Raw genomic sequence first — 25,042 nt, 5'->3', positions numbered from 1 at the left:
CTGTACTGTGGAACACAAAATTCAAAATTAAACTTTTAGTAAGAATACTTCAATAATTTTTGCCTCTTATTTTTCACTACATTTCCATCTATCTCACAGTCTCTACATTTGCATTTGTTTCTTGAGCTTTTTAAGTGTTGATCTGCATCTGTCCACTTTGTTAATAACAGTTGCCCAGTCACTGCATTTCTATTGCTTGTGTTTTCTGCACATCTGTTTTTCCGATATTGCTTGTTTTCCCAGTGGCATGTTCTGTTACAGCCTTGTTCTTTTTGCCTGCGCTCACCTGCACTCTGTCTGTCTCTTTCAAAGCTGCAGCATTCTAATTAGTACAACTGTTATCCAGATATATTTTGGGATTGATACAACAATTAAATAACTCTAGTAACCTTAGTGAAGACAGGCCATATTTTTGGAAATTGTTGAGAGAAAGGTGAAGCAGCAGAGGAGATGTTAAGCAGCAGTGGGTTCTGCATCTGTATGCCTGGTACAGGGGCAAATCATTTGATGCAACATATGATCATAGAAACTATTTGACTCCTTTGAGGGCAGAGGTCAAGATAATTTACGAATTGTAAACATTCATTAAAAAAATGAGCTTGACTTTAAAGACTTTCAATTGTTGCCGTGCCTTGTTTCTTGATAGTGTGTGCAGTTGACCACAGTGTCTTCTGTGTGTTATTTTGACCTCTCGCATTTGCCCTCCTGCAGGCTGCCCCCAAGTAATGAATGGCTCCCGATGCCTTTGCTTGTCCGAAGAAGTCGTGCCCCAGATTCTGCTACAAGGTACTGACAGAACATAAGAACATAAGAAGGAGTAGGCTGTTTGGCCCCTTGAGCCTGTTCTGCCATTCACTAAGATCATGACTGATCTGATTGTGGCCTTAACTCTTCTGCCTGCCTCCCATAACCCTCGACTCCAATGTAAATCAAAAATCTATCTAACTCAGCTTTGAATATATTCAATTACCCAGTCTCATCTGCTCTCTGAGGTAGAGAATTCCAAAGATAAATAACCCCCTGAGAGAAGAAATTTCTCCTCATCCCTGTCTTTAATGGGAAATCATTTATTTTGAAACCATGCCCCCAGTTCTAGATTCTCCCACTAGGGGAAACTGCTTAAACTGCCCAGGTGTGAGCTAATACATAAATGCAGGAGAGCTTTAAAGTGTGTTAAGGCGACACTGCGGTGACGGGATTCTTAAACTCACATTGCACGCTGGAGATAGCCATCCTCATTGTTTGGGACTTTTCCAAGGCCTAGAAAGCCACCCCTCAGTTCTATCAAACCAGAAAGAGAAAGTCTAAGAAGAATAAAACTGAACAGACCACCCAGTATTGACCTAGGTACTAGATATGACAGATGCACGCCCTGCCCAGTTGGCCCTGCAAAATGCTCCTCATACGATCTGGGGACTTGTGCCAAAATGGGGAGAGCTGTCCCACAGGCTAGTTAAGCAACAACCTGACGGTCATACTCACCAAATCATACCTTACAACCAACGTCCCAGACTCCTCCATCACCATTACAACACTAATATTATTTTAATAACTTATATTAGGTCCCATTTGTTCCCGAGGCTCCTTTTAATGCCGAGGATCTGAGCAGCATTTAACCATAAACCTTATGTACTGGGTCAGCAGTAGATAAGGCCTTGGGTGCAGTCACCTGTTTCTGTCACTAGATGCCACTGTTGTCTAATGATAGAACCTACAATTCAGAGCCTGTCGCTCTCAGACCTCTCGCGCTCCATCTTCACGCAAACTATGCATGGCTTTTATTTTAATGTTATGCCAGCTTATTCTGAACTATTCCACCAGAGGCGACGGTTTCTTTATATCTACTGTTTTGAATCCTTTTTATCATTTTAAACACCTCGACTAGAGAACTTTTCAATCTTGGAAACCCAAGGGAGTACAAGCTAAGTTTGTGCAAATTGTCCTCAGGATTTAACTCTTCATACCCCGTTACCATCTGAGTGAACTTACACTAAATCCCCTCCAAGACCAATATGTTCTCCTTGAGGTGCAGTGGTCTTTCTTTTTATTTTTTGTGATTTTTATGACAAAATTTACCATTTCCCTTGGCGACCTGCCTTACCTTTTCTAAGGTCTTTTTTCTTCCCTTCGTGTTTTTCTTATTTGGTTTGATTTTCCATAGTATTTATTGGGTTTTATTTTGTCATATGACTTGAAGCATCATTTTAGTTTTTCTACTTAACTTTTGCTGGTCCACGACTTTATGTGGAAATATGCCTTGTCTATACCCAAATTGCCACCTAATTGAATGATTCCAATTGTTTCTCTTATTTTTCTTTTTAGTTTAACTGAATTTTTATCACAATTATTAGCTTTTTCCTGTCAGGTGCTGTTTTTTTCCTGTCAAGTGCCTTTACCTTTAACTTGTTGCCTCTACTTTTCAATTTTGATATAACACGTACTTGTGTTCTGGTTGCTGTTCCCCTGATGTCCACTACCCTTCTATTATTTCCTTGCCGTTCATCACTCCCCTGAACTAGATCCAGTGCTGCCTCTTTTCATTACTGGATTAAAAACACATGGATCCAGAATGTGGAAACCTTGCTTTCTTTCTGCCACTTAGTTTACACTTACCCAAGCTGTTCCATCATTCCCACATTGCTCCTCCTCTATATCCTTTACTGTTTGATGGTCTACAGTATAGTCCCTATAGAGTAACTCAAGCCAAACAAATAAAGTGTTTGCCCTCTACAGTTTCCTTCCCTGTGTTTTAGTACTAGAATGCAATATTTGATTAACATTCCCAATGCCCGCTTGCTATTTCCAACTCTGTCCCTTCTGAATATTTTGTGACTAGGAATGTTCAGCTTCCCACTGTGCCCCGAGCCTCAGTCACATCCGTTAATGCTATTATGTCATAATCTCCATGGCGATTTGTACATTTAGTTTTATTCAGACTTCAAGACTGAAGTTCTGCATCATTGTAACCAGTCAGACTTTTTCAGCATCGGCAGAGACTGAATGCTGTCTTCAAGTAACAGGATCCAGAGAAAAAGAACTCAGATTAAGGCAGTTCCCACAGATCACATTACGTTTAAAAATACTTCAGCGATTCAGAATCTATATTTAAGTTAAATATTTCAAGATCCTACAAATATCTAACAGTAAAACAGATCACATGTTCTGTAGCAAAACTATTTATAATTTAACTATTGTTGTAATTTTAAAACTGTTTATTATAACCTTTACTACATTTCCATGTCCTGATCTATTCATTTTGTATCTTTACCACATCAGTTTCCCTGAGAAAAATGTTCCCTCAGGTTACCACTGGATATTTTGCCATACATACAAACATACGAAATAGGGGCAGAAGTAGGCCATTGAGCCCCTCAAGCCTGCTCTGCCATTCAATAAGAAAATGGCTGATTTGTTTGTTTCAAGTTCTACATTCCCATCTATCACCTTTGATCCTCTTGCCTAACAAGAATCTATCTACTTCAGCCTTAAAAATATTCAGTGACCCCGTCTCCAAAACCTTCTGAGACAGAGAGTTCCAAAGTCGCACAGTCCTCTGAGAGAAAAAAATTCCCCTCTTCTCTGTTCTAAAAGGGCGACCCCTAATTTTAAGACAGTGCCCCCTAGTTCTGGACTCATCCACTACAGGAAACATCCTTTCCACATCCACCTTGTCAAGACCATTCAAGACCTTATATACTTCAATCAAGTCACCCCTCACTCTTCTAAACACCAGTGGAAATAAGCCCAGTCTGTCCAACCTTTCCTCATAAGACAACCTGCTCATTCTAGGTATCAGTCTAGTAAACCACTTCCAACACATTTACATCCCTCGGTGCTGGGGCCCTTGCTGTTTGTGGTGTACATAAATGATTTGGATTTAAATGTAGGGGGTGTGATTAAGAAGTTTGCGGATGACACGAAAATTGGTAGGGTGGTAAATAGTGAGGAGGATAGCCGTAAACTGCAGGAGGATATCAATGGACTGGTGAGGTGGGCAGAGCAATGGCAAATGGAATTCAACCTAGAAAACTGTGAGGTAATGCACTTGGGGAGGGCTAACAAGGCAAGGGATTACACTATGAATGGTAGGACCCTGGAAAGTACTGAAGATCAGAGGGACCTTGGTGTGCATATCCACAGATCTCTGAGGCAGCAGGGCAGGTAGATAAGGTGGTTAAGGCATATGGGATACTTGCCTTTATTAGCCGAGGCATAGAATACAAGAGCAGGGAGGCTATGCTGGAACTGTATAAAATGCTGGTTAGGCCACAACTGGAGCACTGCGTGCAGTTCTGGTCACCACATTATATGAAGGATGTGATTGCACTGGAGAGGGGGCAGAGGAGATTTACCAGGATGCTGCCTGGGCTGGAGGGTCTGAACTATGAGGAAAGATTGGGCAGGCTGGGGTTGTTTTCCTTGGAGCAGTGAAGGTTGAGAGGGGACCTGATAGAGGTGTATAAGATTATGAGGGGCATAGATAGGGTGGATAGGAAGGCACTTTTTCCATTAGTAGAGGGATCAATAACCAGGGGGCGTAGATTTAGGGTAAGAAGTAGAAGGCTAAGAGGTGAGTTGAGGAGAAATTTCTTCATGCAGAGGGTGGTGGGAGTCTGGAACTCACTGCCTGAAAGGGTGGTTGAGTCAGAAACTCTTGTAACATTTAAGAAGTATTTAGATATTCACTCGCATTGCCATAGCCTCCAGGGCTATGGGCCAAGCGCTGGAAAATGGGATTAGTATAGTCAGATCTTTGTTGACCAGCGCAGACACGATGGGCCAAATGGCCTCCTTCTGTGCAGTAAACATCTATGAGTCTATCCTTCCTTAAATGAGACCAAAACTGCACACAGTATTTCAGATGCAGTCTTACCAATGCCCCTGTATAACTTAAGCATAACATCCTCACTTTTATGTTCAATTCCTCTCGTAATAAAGGATAGCATTCCATTAGCCATCTTAATTACTTGCTGTGCCTGCCTACTAACTTTTTGTGACTCATGCACGAGAACACCCAGATCCCTCTGCACCTCTGAATTCTGCAGTCATTCTACGTTTAAGTAATACTCTGCTTTTTTTATTCTTCCTACTGGTGAACAACTTCACACTTTCCCACATTATACACCATCTGCCATATTTTTGCCCACTCACTCAACTTATCTATATCCATCTGCAACCTCCTAATATCTTCTTCACAACATATTTTCCTACCTATATTTGTGTGGTTTGCAAATTTAACTACCATGTCTTTGCTCCCCTCATCTAAGTCATTGATGTAAATTGTAAAAGTTGAGACCCCAGCACAGACCCCTGCGGGACCCCACTAGTCACGTCCTGCCAATCAGATAAAGACCCATTTATGCATACTCTATTTTCTGCCAGCCTGCCAATCCTCAATCCAGGCTAATATGTTACCCCCTACACAATGAGCTTTTATCTTGCACACTAATCTTTGATATGGCACCTTATCAAATGCCTTCTGGGAATCCAAGTACAGTACAGGCTCCCCTTTATCCACAGCACATTACCCCTTCAAAGAACTCCAATAAATTGATTAAACATGATTTCCCTTTCATAAAACCATGCTGACTCTTCCCGATTAACTTGTGTTTTTCTAAGTGCCCAGTTATAACCTCCCTAATGATCGATTCTAACACCTTCCCCACGACAGACATCAAGTTAACTGGCCTATAGTTTCCTGTTTTCTGCCCCCCCTCCCTTCTTGAATAAAGGGGTTATATTTGCTACTTTCCAGTCTGATGGAACCTTTCCAGAATATAGGGAATTTTGGAACATTAACACCAGTGCATCTACTACCTCATTAGTCACCTCTTTTAAGACCCTAAGATGAAGTCCATCGGGACCCAGAGACTTGTCAGCCACAGCTCCATCAGTTTGCTCAGTACCGCTTCCCCAGTGATTGTAATTTCACCAAGTTCCCCTCTCCCTTCCACCTCCTGATTTACAGCTATTACTGGAATGTTTTTTGCATCTTCTATAGTGAAGATAGAAGCAAAATATTCGTTCATTTCATCTGCCATTTCCTTATTATCTACTATTACCTCCCCACTGTCACTCTCTAGAGGACCAACACTCATTTTACCTACTCTTTTCCTGTTTAAATACCTGTAGAAACTCTTGCTATACGTTTTTACATTTCTAGCAACTCCCTCTCATACTCTAATTTCTTTCTCCCGATTAACCTTTTAGTCATTCTCTACTATTCTTTATATTCTGACCAATCATCTGACCTGCCACTCATCTTTGTGTAGTTATATGCTTTTTACTTAAGTTTGATGCTTTTCTTAACTTCTTTAGTTAACCACAGATGGTGGGTCCTCCCTTTAGAATTTTTCTTTATAGTAGGAATATACTTATTCTCAGCATTCTGAAATGTCCCCTTAAAAGTCTTCCACTGCTCTATTGATCTATCCCCTAGCCTAGTATCCCAGCTCACTTCAGCTAGCTCAGCTTTCGTGCCCACATAGTTGCCCTTATTTAAGTTTAAAATACTAGTCTTAGACCCACTCTTCCCCCTTTCAAACTGGATGCAAAATTCAATCATATTGTGGTCGCTGCTACCTAGGGGTGCCTTTACCCTGAGGTCATTAATTAATCCTGTCACATTACACAATATCAAGTCTAATATAACCTGTTCTCTGGTTGTTTGCAGAATGTGCTGCTCTAAGAAACTATCTCAAAAGCATTCTAAGAACCCCTCACCCAGGCTACTACCGCCAATCTGATTTTTCCAGTTTATATGTAGAGTCACCTTGATTATTGCTGTCCCTTTATCACAGGCACCCAATATTTCTTCTTGTATACTTTGTTGTGCATTGTGGTTACTATTAGAGAGCCTGTAGACCACTCCCACTCGTGATTTCTTTCCACTACTGTTCCTCATCTCCACCCAAACTGATTCTACATCCTGATCTCCTGAACCACGGTCATCCCTAACTATTGCACAAATGCCATTCTTGATTAACAGTGCTACCCCTCCACCTTTACCTAGCTTCCTATTCTTCTTGAATGTCATATACCACCCTCCCCACCCCCCCCCCGTCAATATTCAGGATCCAATCCTTGTCATCTTGCAGCCATATCTCCATAATGACTATCAGATCATATTTATTTGCTTCAATATATGCTATCAGTTCATTTATTTTAGTTTTCTCTTTTTGTCATCCACGTAATATCTAGTGTTGATTCTTGGTGCATTCATAGGTTTTTTTCTCTCTGTCCCTTCCTGCCATTCTCCGACTCTCATTTTCCATATTACTGTTCTCCTCTCATACCTTGTCTCTGCTCTTTGATATACTGTACCTTTCCACATTTGATCCCTTGACCCCACCATTTAATTTAAAACCCCCTCTATTTCCCTAGTTATGCGATTTGCAAGAGCACTGGCCCCAGCACGTTTCAGGTATAGATCATCCCAACAGTACAGCCCCCGCTTTCCCCAGTACTGGAGCCATTGCCCCACAAACCGGAACCCATGTCTCCCACACCAGCCTGTGAGCCATGTACTCATCTCTGTAATTTTATGTACCCTATGCCAATTTGCACACGACTCACGTAATAATCCAGAGGTTATAACCTTTGAGGTTCTGCTTTTTAATTTAATGCCTAGTTCCCCATACTGTCTATGCAGAACCTCTTTCCTGGTTCTGCCTATGTTGTTGGTACTTACATGGACCACCACAACCGGATTCTCCCCCTCCCACTGCAAGTTCCTCTCCCGCCCTGAGCAGATGTCCCGAATCCTGGCACCGGGCAAGCAACACAGTCGTCTGGACTCTTGCTCTTTGCTGCAGAGAGCAGTGTCAATTCCCCTCACTGGCCCCTACTACCACTGCATTCCTGTTTTCTCCCCCTACTTGAACGGCTTCCTGTACCACGGTGCCATGATCAGTTTGCTCATCCACCCTGCAGTCCCCCCTTTCATCCAAACAAGCTAAGAGAACCTAAACCTGTTGGACAATTGCAGAGGCTCACACTCCTGCCCTCTGGGTCCCCTTACCTGCCTCACTTGTAGTCACACCACCCTATCCCTGCCACTGACCAAATCAGAAGATCGTATCCTAAGGGGTGTGACCACCTCCTGGTACAAGGCACCCAGGTAACTTCCCCCTTCCCTGATGTGTTGCAGTGTCTGCAGCTCAGCCTCCAGCTCAATGACTCTGAGCTGAAGTTCCTTGAGCTGCAAACACTTAACTGCAGATGTGTTTGCCCTGGATCATAATGTTTGCTAGGAGCTTCCTCATGCTACAGCCTTGACACATCACCTGTCCTGCCATTCTTGATATGTTTTAAATAATTACTTATTTATATTATTCACTTATTTATATTGCTTTTTTATATATTTTATTAACTTTATCACCTATTACACTATTTTAAACCTTAGGAATAGAATTGACCTTAGCCACTCAATCCAACAGGGTGAGAAAGGTAGAAAAAGGAAATAAACACCCCCTCCCCCGGTCACCAAACTGCCCCCCCTCACCAAACTCCCCCTCTCACCTAACTCTAAGTCTGCACTTAGTTTCCTCAGCTGCACACCTTAAATATGTGCCTTCTGGTTACCAATCCTTCTGCCACTGGAAATAGTTTCTCTTTATTTACTTTATCACTGTCGTGTTATGATTTTGAACACCTCTGTCAAATCTCTTAACCTTTTCTGCTGTAGGAGAACAATCCCAGCTGCCCTGTCTATCCATATAATTGAGGTCCTTCATCCCTGGTAACATTCTATTAAATCTCTTTCTGCATCCTCTCCAAGGCCTTGACATCCTTCCTAAAGTGTGGTGTCCAGAATTAGACACGATACTCCAGCTAGGCCTAACTAGCATTTTATAAAGCTTTAGCATAATTTCCTTGCTTTTGCACTCCTATCATCGGCAGTCTCTCATGTCGAGGATGATTCTCCTTGCGGTTGGCTGGCTTTAAATGAAGTATCAGTGTTGGTGTGAGTTCACAGATGGCTTACAATCCCTATCATAGCCTTACAGGCTCTCCTGTAGGAGAGGATATTGGTTGTTGGTAAGTCGAAGTAATGGCAGGTTGTTCCTTTGAGCAGCTGGCCCTTTTTGTTTCTCTCGCTGTTCTCTCACAGTGATCGCTCTTTTTAATTGAAAGGTCTTTACACTATTTTTGATGATGGATTGCCATTTTGATTGCAGTTAACCATCTGCTTCCCATGTGTTGATGTTAATAGAGTAGGCCTTCAATGGAGGCTTTGAGATTGTCTTTCAAACAGTTCCTTTGGCCCCTGAGTCAATCACCTGTTTGTGCATTGTTGAGTCGGGCATTCTGGCAATCTGTCACATCCACCTCAGCTCTCAGCTCATGTGAGATTTTCATGGCCTCTATACTTGACGTATGTATGTCTTGGAGGATGCTCTTGTTTGTTCTTTTGTCCTCCCACTTGATTCATAAGATCCTTCTAAGTCAGAGTTGATGATGTTGTACTGGGGCCTTGATGTGGCATCTATAAGTTGTTCAAGCTTCAGTGTCATAAAGAAGCTTGGACAGAACCACTACCTGATAGATAGACTTTGAGTTTAGTGCCGCATCTGAAGTCACAATTCTGAAACTCAAGTATGTAATTTACCATAGGCTGAGCTAGCAGATTATACTCAGTGATGTATCTCTTCATCAATGTCAGCTTTTTGGGTTAGATAGCTTCCAGGATATGGGAAGTGAGGGACATCTTCCAACATTTCACCATGAATCTCAATTCAAGTTCAAAGAAGAACTGCGATTTGAAGAACAAATGATGGACAGAGAAGACTAGGAAATTGAACTCCTCGCTGACATGCCTTCTTCAGGGCAAACAAAAGAAACCTATGGACCCTCAACAGATAGACCAACATCGGTCAGATCCAAAGATGGCAAGACTCTCCTCACAAACACAGTCAATACCCGCTGGAAAGAGCGCATTGTAGAACTACCCAATCAGAATTCCACAGTGGACATGTGCCTGCTGGGGAACCTCCCGTAACATACAATCAGAGGTGAGCTAGACAACGACCCAATGCTCAACAGAGTAATAACTATTGTCAACTATTGGAAAAACAACAAAGCTTCTTGTCCTGACAATATCCCTGGGGAAGTACTGAAACATTGAGGAGACACATTGATTCTTAGACACATGCCCTGTTCATGAAGCTCTGGCGGAATGAAGAAATTCCAAGTGACCTTAGAGAGGTCATAATGATCACAGTCTTCAAGAAAGAAGACAAGTCTAACCGTGGCAACTACAGGAATATAGCATTGCGCTCAACTCTTGCAAAATCTGAGCTAGGTTACTGCTTAACCGCCTCTCGCCAATTGCAGAGGAGGCCTTTCCAGAATCCCAGTGTAGTTTCTGACCCTCCAGAGGAACAACAAACATGATTTTGTGTTCTAATTTCTTCATTAATAAAACCAGGATCACATTTACTTTTTGTTAACAATCTTCTCAACTTGCCCTGCTGCCTTCAAAAATTTCTGTGCATACACCCCCAAGTCTCTTTGTTCCCTCACTCCCTTTACAATTGTGCCATTAAGTTTCTATTGTCTCTCCTCAATCTTCCTTCAAATACTTCACAAATTTCTGTGTTAAATTTTGCAATCTATGTCTTCCTAAATTCTATTGTTATCTGCCTCATTGTTACTATATTTTGCAGTTTTGTACTGCAAGCTTTGAAATTATGCCCTGTATACTCAAATTCACATTATTATTATACATCAAAAAAGCAGTGGGCCAAATACTGACCCATGGAGAGCACCACTGGCCCTCCAGTTTGAATAAAACAACTGTTCTTCACTATTCACTTCTTTCTGTCCCTTAGCCAATTTACATTGCCACTGTCCCTTAAATCTTAATGATTTTAATTTTGCTAACAAGTCTATTATGAGATACTTTGTCAAGTGCCTTTTGAAAGTCCATATATACAGCATCAACCCTCTCTGTTACTTCAGAGAGTTAACAAATCTGTGCTGACTTTCATTTATTAGTCATATTTTTCCAAATGCTGATTAATTTTATCATGGATTATTGTCTCTAAAGGTTTCCCAACAACCAAAGTTAGGGAGACTAGCCTGTAATTGCTGAGTTTATTCCTCTCTCCCTTGTTAATCGGTGTGTAACGTTTGCAATCCTGTGACACCGCCCCCATATCCGAAGCGGATTGGAAGATTGTGACTAGGTCCACTGCAATTTCCCAATTTGGTGTCATCCACAAATTTAGAAATTGTGTTTTTTATTCCTAAAGTCCAAATCATTAATGTAAATTGTGAACAGCAGTGTTCCCAGCACTGATCCTTGTGTAACTCCACTTCTCACCTTCTGCCACTCTGAATCACGACCCTTTATTCCCACACTTTGCTTTCTGTCTTAAAGCCGGCTAGCAATCCAGTCTGCCACTTGTCCCCTGACTCGTTCATTAATCTATTATGGCACACCTTATCAAAGGCCTTTTGAACATCCAGATAAATTACATCATCTACATTACCGTTATCTACTCTCTCTTAACACCTCAAAAAATTCAATAAGGTTAGTCAAGCCAGGTTTTCCCTTTGAGATCCATTATATTTCTCATTTCTAGATGTTCTTCTATTCCCTCCTTTCATGGGGATTCCATTATTTTCCTACCACTGATGTTAAGCTGTCCGGTCGATAATTACCTGGACATGTTCTGTCCCCCTTCTTAAATATAGGATTTACATTAGCTCTCCTGCCAATCTTATATCTTTTTCTAATGAATTATTAAATGTGAATAGTAATGTCTCTTCTATCTCTTACCTAGATTCTTTTAAAATACTTGACTGTAATCCATTCGGACCAGGGACTTTATGCTGAGTTTGATAAGTTTATTAAATATTCCCCCATTTTTTAATTTTAAATGCACCTGTCTCATTGTTCATCTCATTATTCAACATCTTGTCCACCTGCCCCAACTCCCTGGTAAATACAGAAGCAAAATAATCTTTTAACATTTCTGCAGTTTCTCTATTGTTACCTGTGGCATTGTCCCCTCTATCCCTCCTATTCTCATCGCAGGCTGCCTTTTTTATTAATGTGCCTATAAAATATTTTGTTTTATGTTCTTTGATAATTTAGTTTAACAATTCCTCTTTGCCTTCCTAATTTTTTTTTTTGACTTCTCTCCTTGTCTCTTAATATTCTCACTTATCATGGGGCTGAATTTTGAGGTCGTCAGGCAGGTGGGCCTGGGAGCGGCTGGGAAATGGCCCACCGCCTGCGATCAGCCCCTGGCTGTTAATTGGCCAGCCAGCCTGAAACACGCATTGAAAGGCTCAACACTGCCAGGGTGGGGGTGGAAGGAGGGTAAGCGCTGAAGTCAGCGCATTGAAAGCTTCCCAAAGGCAGAGAGCTGCCTCTGGGTGCTGAATAATTTGAAACCATGAAATGAAAGTTTTAAATTGCGAAAAAATGTCCACACATCTGACTCACTCACCTAAACATATAGATTGTAAAAATTCTGCCTAAACATTTTCATTTTTTAAAATTTATATCAGAAACCTCATCCCACCCTTGGATGAGGTTTCCTCAAAAATCCCAAGGCCGCCTGGTTGATTCGCCCACCCGCCAACCGTAATGTTGGACAGGCAGCAAAAAATCCATGTTAATTAATACATTGATGGCCTTAATAGGCCTCTTAATTGTCGGCAGGCAAGCTGCCGACTTTTGCACGCGCCCGCCGACTGAAATATCGCACGGGTGCGCAATGACATCAGGACGCTCCCCTGATGTCATTGCGCGCTATTTTATGCTCGGGCATGTCGGGCACGCGCCAAGGGAAAAATCCTGCCCATGCACTCCTTTGTTATCTATGTACTTATATTTGCCTCTTTCCTAACCCTCAGTTGATCCCTTATGTCTTTATACATCCACGGAGTCTCACTAGTGTTTAATTTACTCTTCCCTTTTAATGAAATATATTTTTCCTGCACTCTGAAAACCATTTTAACTATTTTTCATTGTTCTTCTACATCATTGTTTGCCAACATTGTTCCCATTTTATTTTCCCAAGTTGTATTTTTAGCTCCTCAAAATCAGTTTTTCTCCAATCTATTAACTTGGTCTTCTTCAAACTTATGTTCCATCATCACCTTAAAGTGTATTATGGTCACTATTGCCAAGATGTTCCCCTACTTTTATTTTTCTTATCTGCTTTGATTCATTCCCCACTAGTAGATCCAATAGTGAACCAACCTTCTTAGGCTTTTTTTCATATTGGATTAGAAAGGAGTCCTGTAAGAGTTCCATTCCCTTATCCCCTTTACACACCTCTTCTGTCCAATTAATATCAGGATGGTTAAGATCCTCCATGTCTATTGTTCTGTTTTTTAACTGAATTCCCTAATTTGCATATTTCTTCCTCCACCTCCCTTCCACTATTAGGTGTCTGTAGACTACACCTATCAGTGCGATTGATTCTTCATTGACAGATACAAAGTGCTCATTGGGCATCTCAGCCATGCCCTCTGCCTCCAAAAGAAGATCTCCTTTTCTGTTCCTACTTGACCCCACCCTTTCATTGACTACCCTTTTACTATTGATGTGTTTACAGAAAACCTTAAAGATCCCTCTTACGTTAATTGCTAATCTATTCTCATACTCTCTTTTGTCCCTCTTGCTCCCCTTTTTATATCTCCTCTGTACTTTCTACATTTAGCTTGTTTCTCAACTGAATTATGGACCTTTCAATTGTCTTAATTAACCTCTACATCTTTAGACATCCAGGGAGCTCTAGCTTTGGATATTCTTTCTTTCCCCCTTATGGAATGTGTCTAATTTACCTGAACCATCTCCTCTTTGAAGGTTCCCCCATTGTACAATTACTGCTCAATTTTCCTTTGACTGTCTCTCTTGCACTAGAACCTGCTGCCTGGCTATAAATCTGCTTCTTTTCATTTTAACACTGATATAGAACCAAAAAAGCGTAGTTGAGTCAGTGTGATCTCATTATTTCACAGTCTCTCTGAGCATCAGGTTCCTATTTTATGGCTGACAATGTTGCTGTATTCTCTCTACAGGAATGAGGCGCGATCTCCAGGGCATGTGGGCTATTTGCCAGCATTCTTCACTAAACTGGAGAACACTTCACCAATGGTGAAGTCAAAGAAGCAGGAGATATTTCGTAAGTTGAACTCCTCTGGTGGCGGGGATTCTGACATTGGTAAGTCGGCCTGTTCTCCCTTACTTTACTTTCCATCCTGATAAGTTGAAAAGAATACATGCTTCCTCATTCTTCCAACCTCCCCATGCAAACAGGAATCTTGCAGACAAAATTATGTGTGATGGCCTGTTTTGTATGGACATTGGTTACTAGGCAGGCTGTCTCTGTGTAACTCTCCATAGAGGCCAGAACTGTCAGGTAAGCGAGGGCTTCATTTAGCTGACACAAGTTGTTGTTGTTACCACTTGCAGGTCAGGTGTTCTCGACTAAGGGTTTAACTAGAGTTGCAGAATAATTCCTGTATGTTGAGGGGAACAAATGAAGGTCAATATTCAATCTCCGTGCACAAATTTCCTTCCCAGGCCATACACAGTCACTGTTCCTGACGGGAAGCTGGGACCATGGGCTACAGGAATTGTGCTTTTTAATCTTATTCTCTGTTGAATATGGCTTAGGAAGCTGACAGCTGTCAGGCTTTCCAGTTCCACTGTACCTTAATTAAATCCACCCCTTCGTTAACTATAACAAGCTTTGTTTCATGGAACGGAATGAGTGGCCATGAAGTATCAATTGATTAGTGATTATCTAATCATGCAATCAAGTAATCCCAAACAAAATCAATCAAGATCCCAATATCAGACTGATTTACAGGCTTGGCCAGGCTGTGTGTGCAGTTGCTGGGAGATTGTGTTTTTTTGTAATCCTACTGAGTAGTGTATGATCCTGTATTTGGCCTTGAAACAGGAGACAATCATCCTTCATTAATTTCTAATGTGCAGCAATGTCCTAGCCTATTTTGAACTGTGGTTTGTTCACTAGAGAGCAGCAGTATTGAAGGAGTGTTGTTTGTGTGCTTACGTTGACAGTTGAGCAGGGCCTGTGTGTACATTACACAGTATCACAGTGATAGATGAAACAATATCTCTTCTAGTCACAGCAGACCACAGTGTCCACCAGCAGTGGCTTCAGTTTCAAGCTTGGCTGAGGTAGCAGGTGAGGTAGTGTTTGGTGTAAATTAAAATCGACACAAGGATGTAAATGTCTTTGAGGCATGGTTGAATAGCAATAATAATTATATCAGAGTTTGACTGACACATTGACAGAAAAGGCATTTCATCTTGTTTATCAACCTTAGACCTTATGTAACCCTGCACACACTACCAACACATGCTGACTCCTATGACAGATTAGGATGAAAGGAGTCAGTTCTATTCTAACCCTAAGATAAAAGCAAAATACTATGGATGCTGGAAATCTGAAACAGAAAACAAAATCTGAAACAAAAACAGAAAATGCTGGAAAAACTCAGCAGGTCTAGCAGCATCTGTGGAGAGAAAAGGGATTAACGTTTCGAGTCCATAAATTCTGAATAAGGGTCATATGGACTCGAAACGTTAACTTTGTTTCTCCCTCCACAGTTGCTGCTAGACCTGCTGAGTTTTTCCAGCATTTTCTGTTTTTGTTCCTATTCTAACCCTGTTTGTTTCTGAGGATTTGCTCTGCCTGGTTATTACTGTGCTTGTATATAAGGATTAAAATAGTGGGAAGGGAATGAATAATGTGAAGAGGTAATAAATGCTACCAAACTGCATAGGTTATTTGATCTAAAAGGTAACTGAATTGCAGCAAATGTTTGGAAGGATTTGCTTGCAGTTTGTGAAGAATGTTATGGAGGAACGTCCCAGTGTTTGGGGAAGCTGTCAAGTTAGCTGATCCCATTTAGGAAGAATTTACATTGTTAAACATCACCCTTGAAGTCCACAGCACAATTCAAAGAACTTCGCAGCCAATGAGTCACTTTTGAAGTGTAGTCGCTGTTTTATGTAAACTAGCTTGGCCGCCAATTTATGCACAGCAAAATCCCACTAATTGGGCACAGTAGCATAGTGGTTATGTTACTGGACTAGTAATCTAGAGACCTGGATTAACAATCCAAAGACATGAATTCAAATCCCACCATAGTGGCTGGGGAATTGGTATTCTGTTAATTATGTAAATCTGGAATGAAAAACAATCATCATTAATGATGACATTGAAACTGCTGGTTGGTTGTTAAACCCATCTGATTCATTAATACCCTTTATGGAAGGAAATCTTCCACCCTTACCCAGTCTGGCCTACCTGTGTCTCCAGACTCACAGCAATGTGGTTGACTCTTAACTGCCCTCTGAAATGGCCTAACAAGCCACTTGGTTGTACTCAAGAAGATGGCTCACTTCTACCTTCTCGAGAGCAATTAGGAATGGGCAATAAATACTGGCTTTGCCAGGAATACCCACATCCCTATAATAATTTTTTTTAAAACACTAAAATAAATAATCAGATAATCTGTTTTCTTAATGTTGATTGAGCAATTGATATACCAGGATACTGGGGCGTCTCTTCTACTGGTGAAGGGTGTATTTGTGGAGACTGGGAATGATCAGGACTCCACGGGTGAATAGCTTGCTAACAGTCACTCCCTGAGACTTGGTCAAGTAACTTCAGAAAATAATTATACAGGATCCTACTTTTTAATTCCCTGCCACCGAATACAGGGGCTGAGAATTTTCATAGACACATAGTGCATGGAAAGTGCGGCTCCTTACAAATTCTAATCAGGCACGTACTTTCAGGTGCTATTCTGGTGAAAGCTTGCATGCACACTTTAATGTGAGCAGTGGTTTAGTACACTTTGTCCTCTCGAAGAACAAACAAAGCATTTAAACTTGACTTTGAAAATTAACAGTGCAGCATCTGTTCAATGTGCCTGGTCACTAGGCAGCATTAAACAGGAACAGGAAGAGCCCATTCAGTACCTCATGTTCAAAAGCAAAATACTATGATGATGGAAATCTGCAATAAAAACAGGAAATGTCAGAAATATTCAGCAGATCTAGCAGCACCTGTGGAGAGAGAGACAGAGTTAATGTTTCAGGTCAAGGACCTTGCCTCAGAACTAGATAAAAGTTAGAGATGAAACAGGTGGCCAATAAATGAAACAGGGATGGGTAATAAATGCTGGCCTATCCAGCAATGCCCACATTCCATGAATGAATAAAAAAAAGGTTGTAAGCAACTGCAGGGGAGGTGATGTGGAAGAACAAAAGGAAAGGTCTGTGATAGGGTGGGAGGTAGAAGAGATAAAATGATCAGTGAGAGTGGGGCAGAGTTTAGTTTCACAGTACTTGACTCTTGTAAATGAAATGGGAGTGCTGGATACCAAATTGGGGCTGAGTGACATTTAGACTTCATTCCAGATTATTTGCACCGCACCCTTGCAGCAGAAACCCCACCATTAGAATTTGCACTTCAGGGTGCTCACCCAATGGTTGTTATGGGGGTGGCCAGTCAAGACCTATAGGAAGTTGCCTGCTCCTTGCAGGACCAGTCGGGTGGTACAGAGCAGAATCAACTGCCCATCATCTCAGTACAGCCTGATTAGATCATGAGTAGGACAGGCATAATCAGAGGATAAATAATTTCAGAATAAACTATATCTCCTGGGCTGTGGTGTTTGGCTCTTCGGTTGGACTATGTGGTCGCACACTAATGAGTTCTCTTTTTATTTTCAGCTAATGCTCAGCCTGGGACCGAGATATTTAACTTACCTGCAGTCACGTCATCAGGTAAGGTCTTAGAAATAGGAGCAGGATTCAGCTGTTTAGCCCTTCAAGCCTGCTCCACCATTCTTTAAGATCATGGCTGATCTTCCTCAACTCCTCCTTTCTGCACTATCCCCATATCCCTTTATTTCCTTAGTATCTACAAATCTATCAGTCCTCTGGGGTGGAGAATTCCAAAGATTCACAACACTCTGAGTTAGGAAATTTCTTATTTCAGTCCGAAATGGTTGAACCCCTATTCTGAAACTCTGACCCCAAGTTCTAAACTCGCCAGCTAGGGGAAACATCCTCCCAATATCTACCTTGTCAAGCACTTAAGAATTTTATTTTATATGTTTCAGTAAGGTCACCTCTCATTCTTTTTGATTTCTATGGAATGTAGACCTGGTCTACCAATCTCTCCTCATAGGACAATCCTCTCATCCCAGAAATCAGTCTAGTGAATCTTAGTTGCACTTCCTCTAAGGCACTTATATCCTTCCTTAGATAAGGAGACCAAAACTGTACATTGTACTCAGGTGTGTCCTCACCAAGGCCCTGTTTAATTTTAGTAAGACTTTTTATATTCTTGTATTCCAATCCCTTTGTAATATAGGCTAATTTACCATTTGCTTTCCTAACTGCTTGCTACACCTGCATGTTAACTTTCTGTGAGTCGAGTACAATAACCCCAGATTCTTCTGAATACCAACATTCCCCAGTCTCTCACCAGTTAGTAAATATTCTGCTCTTCTATTTTTCATACCACTTCTCCACATTCCATCTGCCACCTTCTTGTTCACTTGCTCAATCTGACCATATTCCTTTGTAGTCTCTATGCTCTTCCCACAGCTTACCTTCCCATCTCAACTTTATACCATCAGTAAACTTGGATACATTACACTCGGTCTCCTCATCTAAGTCATTAATATAGATAGTAAGTAGTTGAGGCCCCAGCACTGACTACAGCCTGCCAATCCAAAAATGACCTGTATATTCCTATTCTCTGTTTTTTGCCTATTAACCACCCCTCTGTCAATGCTAACGTATTACCCTCAATCCCATGAGCCCTAATTTTGTGTAATAGCCTCTAGTGTGACGGATGCATTATGTGTGAAGCACTGTATTGAGCAGCAGTTCCTTTAGAGAGACCCAGGCCCAGTGAGCTGCCTCAATTATAGTCCAGGTGCAATCCATATGTCAACACAAAATGTTTCCTGCAGAAAAGCCGCCAACTGCAGCACAGTGAAACTTCAAGTTTTGCATCCATGTCGAGGATAGGTTCACATTGCAGCTCACACCATGAGTTCACAATCTCACGCAGACCATTCAGAGAGACACTGTGGGAACTCTGAGACAGCTTTCGCAACACAAGCTCGAATTTGGAGTCCTCAACCCTCACTCGTGTCTGGACCAGTGAAAAACCAAGTCCAGTACAAATCCTGTCCAAGTTACTATTTCCAAATGATTCCTTATGACCATCCAGCATTTGGCCAATACTTCTTTGTAACTTTATTTTATTCATTCATGAGATGTGGGTGTCCCTGGATAGGTCCTTGAGAGGTTGATGGCGAGCCACCTTCTTGAACCGCTGCAGTCCGTGAGGCGTAGGTACACCCACAGTGCCGTTAGGAAAGAAGTGCCAGTGGCAGTGAAGGAACAATATAGTTCCAATTTAGGATGGTGTGTGAGGCAGTGGTATTTCCATGCATCTGCTGCCTTTGTTCTAGGTGGTAGAGGCTGCGGGTTTGGAAGGTGCTTTCGTAGGAGCCTTGGCAAGTCGCTGCAGTGTATTTTGTATTCAGTGGTACACTGAGCTCAACAAATCCCTTTCACCCATCACCTCTGCGCACCCTAACCAACACTGACTGCCGATTAAGCAACATCTTTATTATAATATTATAATCCTTGTTTTGAAAACCATCCATGTCCTTGCTATCTCCCCCAGTCCCAAAACTCTCCAAGATAGCTGCACTCCTCCAATTCTGGCTTCCAGTGTACCCCCTATTTAAATCACCTGACCATTAGCAGCCATACCTTCAGCTGCCTAGGCCCTAAACTCTGGAATTCCCTCCCTAAACCTCTCTACCTCACTTTCTTCCTTTAAGACACCCCTTAAAACCTACCTCTTTGACCAAGCTTTTGGCAATCTGCCTAATATTGCTTTATGTGGCTCGATGTCTACTTTTGCTTTATAACACTCCTGTGAAGCACCTTGGAACATTTTAGTACATTAAAAACATTATATAAGTACAAGCTAATATTGTTCTGAGGAGTCTGTGTGACTGATGGGATAACAGCCGACAATTGCAAGCACCATCAAAAACAGGAAATATCCTGCATAAGATTGAGATAAAATTAAGCCACTTCACCAAATTATCCCTGCAAGACAATGCACTACCAATCACAGCCATGGAGCAGGCAGCTTACCATCTGCACCCAATCGCTGCCTTGCGCATTGCCCAGAGGACCAGAGTTTTTCAGGCCCCCAATTTTATTTTCCCTGCATTTTTTTGGTAGGTCTTTGGTTCCCATAGAGCATATCTGCAATTGATATGTGTGTGTGTGTGTATATCTAGGTGTTGCATGCCTCTGCCTCTAGTGTATGAATGTGTAGGGGGTCGTGTGTGGCAGTCTCAGTAGGGGGAGGGTGTATGTGTGGGTCTCTCTCTAAAGGGATATGCATGTCGGTCTGTCTATAGGAATGTGTATAAAGGTCTGTATAAGGGGGGGGGGGCATGTCTGTGTCGGTCTGTCTGAAGGAAGAGGGATGCGTGGCGCAGTGTCTGTAGGGGTGTGTGTGTGTCTGTAGGGGAGGGTGTGTGCCTGTAGTGATCTGTGAGGGGGTGGTGTGTGAATGTTTTTGGGGGGGGGGGGTGTGAGGTGCCGTGGGGTACGTGTGTGTGTCGTTGGGGATGTGTGTGTGTGTCGTTGGGGACGTGTGTGTGTGTCGTTGGGGACGTGTGTGTGTGTGTGTGTCGTTGGGGACGTGTGTGTGTGTGTGTCGTTGGGGACTGTGTGTGTGTTGTTGGGGACGTGTGTGTGTGTCGTTGGGGACGTGTGTGTGTGTCATTGGGGACGTGTGTGTGTGTGTCGTTGGGGACGTGTGTGTGTGTGTCGTTGGGGACGTGTGTGTGTGTGTCGTTGGGGACGTGTGTGTCGTTGGGGACGTGTGTGTCTGTCATTGGGGACGTGTGTGTGTGTGTCGCTGGCGACGTGTGTGTGTGTTTGTCGTTGGCGACGTGCGTGTGTGTGTCGCTGGCGACGTGCGTGTGTGTGTCGCTGGCGACGTGTGTGTGTGTCGTTGGCGACGTGTGTGTATGTCAGTGACGTGTGTGTGTATCTGTGTGCAGTGGGGGCGTGTGTGTGTGTTTGTCTGTGGGGGTGTGTGTCTGTGGGGGGGGGGGCGTGTGTGCGCGCATGTCGGGGGGTGTGCACGCGTGTCGGGGGGGGTGTGTGCATGCCTGTCGGGGGTTGTGTGCACGTGTGCGTCTGTTGGGGGGTGTATGCGCACCTATCGGAGGGTGTGTGTATGCATGTCTGACGGGGAGCATGTGTGTGTGTCTCTCTCTGTCGGAGGGTGTGTGTCTCTCTGTTGGGGGCTGTGTCTGTCAGGGGGATCTCTGTCGGAGGGGTGTGTTTTTGTGTCTGTCAGGGGGTGTGTGTGTGTCTGTCGGGGGATGTGTGTGTGTCTGTCGGGGGATGTGTGTGTGTCTGTCGGGGGGTGTGTGTGTGTCTGTCGGGGGGGTGTGTGTGTCTGTCGGGGGGGTGTGTGTGTCTGTCGGGGGGGTGTGTGTGTCTGTCAGGGGGGTGTGTCTGTCTGTCGGGGGTGTGTGTGTGTGTCACTTGGGGGGGTGTGTGTGTGTGTGTGTGTCGGGGGGGGTGTGTGTGTGAGTCGGGGGGTGTGTGTGTGTGAGTCAGGGGGTGTGTGTGTCTGTCGGGGAGGTGTTGGTGTGTGTCTGTCGGGGGTGTTGTGCGTGTGTCTGTCTGTCAGGGGGCGTGTGTCTGTCTGTCAGGGGGCATGTGTCTGTCTGTCAGGGGGCATGTGTCTGTCTGTCAGGGGGCGTGTGTCTGTCTGTCAGGGGGTGTGTGTGTGTGTCTGTCTGCAGGGGTTGGGGTGTCTGTCTGTGGGTGGGTGTGTCTGTCTGTTGGGGTTCCTATGAGTCTGTCTGTCTGCAGGAGCATACATGTGCGTCTATAGGGGTGCCTGTCTGTCTTTAGGGGTATGTGTGTCTATAGGGGTGTGTGTCTCTATCTGTAGGGGCATGTGTGTATCTGTAGAGGTGTGTCTGTCTGTAGAAGTATGTGTGTCTGTTTGTAGGACTGTGTGTGTCTGTCTGTCTGCAAGGCTGTGTGTGGGTATGTGTGTGTAGGGGTGTCTGTGTGTCTATCTATAGGGGTGTCTGCGTGTATGCCTGTCTGTAAGCCCTCTGCCTGTCTGTAGCAGCGATTGTGTGTGTGTCTCTGTCTGTAGGGGCGTGTGTCTGTCTGTAGGAGCATGTGTGTGTCTGTAGGGCTGTGTCTGCCTGCATATCTGTAGGGGTGCATCTGTCTATAGGGGGATGTGTCTGTCTGTAGGGGCGTATGTGTGTGTCTCTCTGTAGGGGTAGGGGTGTGTGTCTCTGTCTGTAGTGGCATGTGTGTATCCGTAGGGATGTGTCTGTCTGTAGAGGTGTGTCTGTAGGGGTGTCTCTCTACGCAGGAATGTGTCTGCAGGGGTCTGTCTGTAGGGGGGATCTGTCTGCACAGGGTGTGTGTGTCTTGTTTGCAGTGGTTTGCGTGTGTCCGTCTGTAGGGGTTTGTGTGTCTGTTTGTCTATAGGGGGTGTGTGTCTGTAAGGGCGTGTTTGTCTGTATGGGGTGTGTGTGTGTCTCTAGGGGATCATGTCTGTCTGTTGGGGGCATGTGTGTGTCTGTCTGGTGACGTGTGTGTCTGTCGGAGGTGTGTGTTTGTCGGGATTTGTGTGTGTCTATTGGCGGTGTGTGCGTCTGTCTGAGGGTGTGTATGTCTAGTGGGGTTTCTCTGTATGGGTGTCTGTAGGGTTGTGTGTGTGTGTGTCTGTAACTGTCAAGGCACGTGTGTGTCTGTCTGTTGGAGGGGGTACATGTGTGTGTGTCTGTCTGGGGGGGCTGCGTATGTGTCTGTTGGGGTGGGGTGCATGCGTGTGTGTTTGTCAAGGTGTGCGTGCCTGTCTGTAGGGGTGTCTGTAGGAGTGAGTGTGTCTGCTGTAGGTTTGTGTGTCTGTTGGAGTGTGTGCGTGTGTCTGTTGTGTGTGCGTGTGTCTGTCAGGGAGTGTATTTGTCAGGGTGTGTGTTTGGCTGTCGGGGTGTGTGTGTCTTTCGGGGTTTGTGTGTCTGGGGTGTCTGTCTGTCAGGGTGTGTGTCTGTCTGCAGGGGCATGCATCTGTAGGGGCATGTGTGTGTCTGTCTGTAGGAGTGTGTGCATATCCGTAGGGCTGGCTGTCTGTCTGTAGTGGCCTATGTGTGTCTGACTGTGGGAGTGTGTCTGTCTCTAGGGGTGTGTATCTGTAGGGTTTTGTGTGTGTGTGCTGTAGGGCTGTGTGTGTGCCTATCTGTAGGGGTGTGTGTGCACATGTCTGCCTGTAGCAGTGTGTGTGCGTGTCTGTCTGTAGGGGTGTGAGCGTGCCTGTAGGGTGGGTCTCTCTGTCTGTTGGAGGTGTGTCTGTAGGAGTGTGTGTCTTTCTGCTGTAGGGGTGTTTGTGAGTCTGTCTGTAGTGGTCTGTGTGTGTCTGTCTGTGGGGGTGCGTGTGTGTGTGTGTCTGTGGGGGTGCGTGTGTCTCTATAGAAGTGTATGTGTGCATGCCTGTCTGTAGTGGTATGTGCATGTGTCAGTCAAGGAGTGTGTGTCTGTCTTGCTGTCGGGGTGCGTGTCTGTCGGGGTATGTCTCTATAGGGGTTTGTGTGTCTGCCTGTGTGTGGGGGTGCATGTGTGTCTGCTTGTCTGTGGGGGTGCGTGTGTGTCTGCCTGTCTGTGGGGGTGTGTATGTGTGGCTTCCTGTCTGTAGGAGCGTACGTGTCTGTTTGTAGCGCTGTGTGTGTGTGCCTTTAGGGGTGTCTGTGTGTATGTCTGTCTGTAGAGCCTCTCTGTAACGGCGCGTGCGTGTGTGTGTCCGTCTGTAGGGGTGTGTATCCGTCTGTCTGTAGAGGCATGTGTCTGTCTGTAGGGGCGTGTGTGTGTGTCTGCAGGGGTGCATGTGTCTCTCTGTAGAAGTGTGCGTGCAGGTCTGTATATAGCGGTATGTGTACATGTCTCTGTAGTGGTGTGTATCTGCTTGTAGGGGTGCGAGTTTATCTGTAGGGTGTGTGTAAAGGGGTGTCTGTCTACAGTTGTGTGTGTTTCTTCTTGTAGGGAAATTGTGTGTGTGTCTGTATGTAGCGTTTTGTGTGTCCCTCTGTAGGGGTGTGTGTGCATGTCTGCCTGTAGTGTGTGTCTGTCTGTAGGGGTGTGAGTATGCCTGTAGGGGTTCCTGTGAATCTGTAGAGGCACGTGTCTGTCTGTAGGGGCACGTGTCTGTCTGTAGGGGCACGTGTCTGTCAGTAGGGGCATGTGTGTGTCTGTAGGGGTGTGTGTCTGTCTGTCTGTCTTTAGGGGTACATGTGTCTCTGTCTGTAGGGGCATGTGTGTATCCATAAGGGTGTGTCTGTAGAAATGTGTGTGTCTGTCTGTAGGGACGTGTGTGTCTGTGTTTAGGGGTATGTGTGTCTATAGAGGGGTGTGTCTCTGTAGGGGCATGTGTGTCTGTCTGTAGGAGTGTGTGTGTCTGCTTGTAGGGCTGTGTGTCTGTGTCTGTATGGCTGTGCATGTGTGTCTGTAGAACTGTGTGTGTGTGTCTGTAGGGGTGCCTGTGTGTCTGTCTCTCTGTAGGGGTGTCTGTGTGTATGTCTGTTCGTAGGGCCTCTGTCTGTCTGTAGCAGCATGTGTCTGTCTGTCGGGGCGTGTGTCTGTCTGTCTGTTGGGGCGTGTGTCTGTCTGTCGGGGCATGTGTCTGTCTTGTCTGTAGGGCCGTGTCTGCCTCTAGGGGTCTGTGTGTGTCTCTGTAAGTTGTGTGTCTTTGCCTGTAGGGACATGTGTGAATCCTTGGGGCTGTGTGTGTGCGCCTCTGCAGGGGTGTCTATGTGTCTGTCTTTCTGTAGGGGTGTCTGTGTGTATGTCTGTAGGGCCTCTGTCTGTAGCAGCATGTGTGTGTCTGTCTGTGATGTGTCTGTAGGGGTGTGTGTCAGTCTGCCGGCGTGTATGTGTGTCTGTAGGAGC

The 25,042-nt window shown here is 44.1% G+C and overlaps 1 protein-coding gene across 14 annotated transcripts in view; it reads left to right on the top strand.

Annotated features, from left to right (window-relative positions):
- Nucleotides 1–25,042, top strand: part of ncor1 (nuclear receptor corepressor 1) — a 399,352-nt gene that overhangs the window by 362,758 nt on the left and 11,552 nt on the right. For 13 of the 14 annotated variants that reach the window (XM_078548371.1, XM_078548367.1, XM_078548369.1 and 10 more), the window contains 3 exons: nucleotides 712–786; nucleotides 14,044–14,186; nucleotides 17,741–17,794. In XM_078548371.1, the coding sequence (XP_078404497.1) occupies nucleotides 712–786; nucleotides 14,044–14,186; nucleotides 17,741–17,794 (272 nt within the window). The remainder of the gene's footprint in view (nucleotides 1–711; nucleotides 787–14,043; nucleotides 14,187–17,740; nucleotides 17,795–25,042) is intronic. The other variant, XM_078548372.1, reaches the window with a different exon arrangement.

The sequence above is a fragment of the Cetorhinus maximus genome, chromosome 9 (genome assembly GCF_964194155.1).
Source record: "Cetorhinus maximus chromosome 9, sCetMax3.hap1.1, whole genome shotgun sequence".
NCBI lineage: Eukaryota > Metazoa > Chordata > Chondrichthyes > Lamniformes > Cetorhinidae > Cetorhinus > Cetorhinus maximus.
Note: the sequence above shows the minus strand (reverse complement) of the source record. Positions and strands in the feature narration are given on the sequence as shown.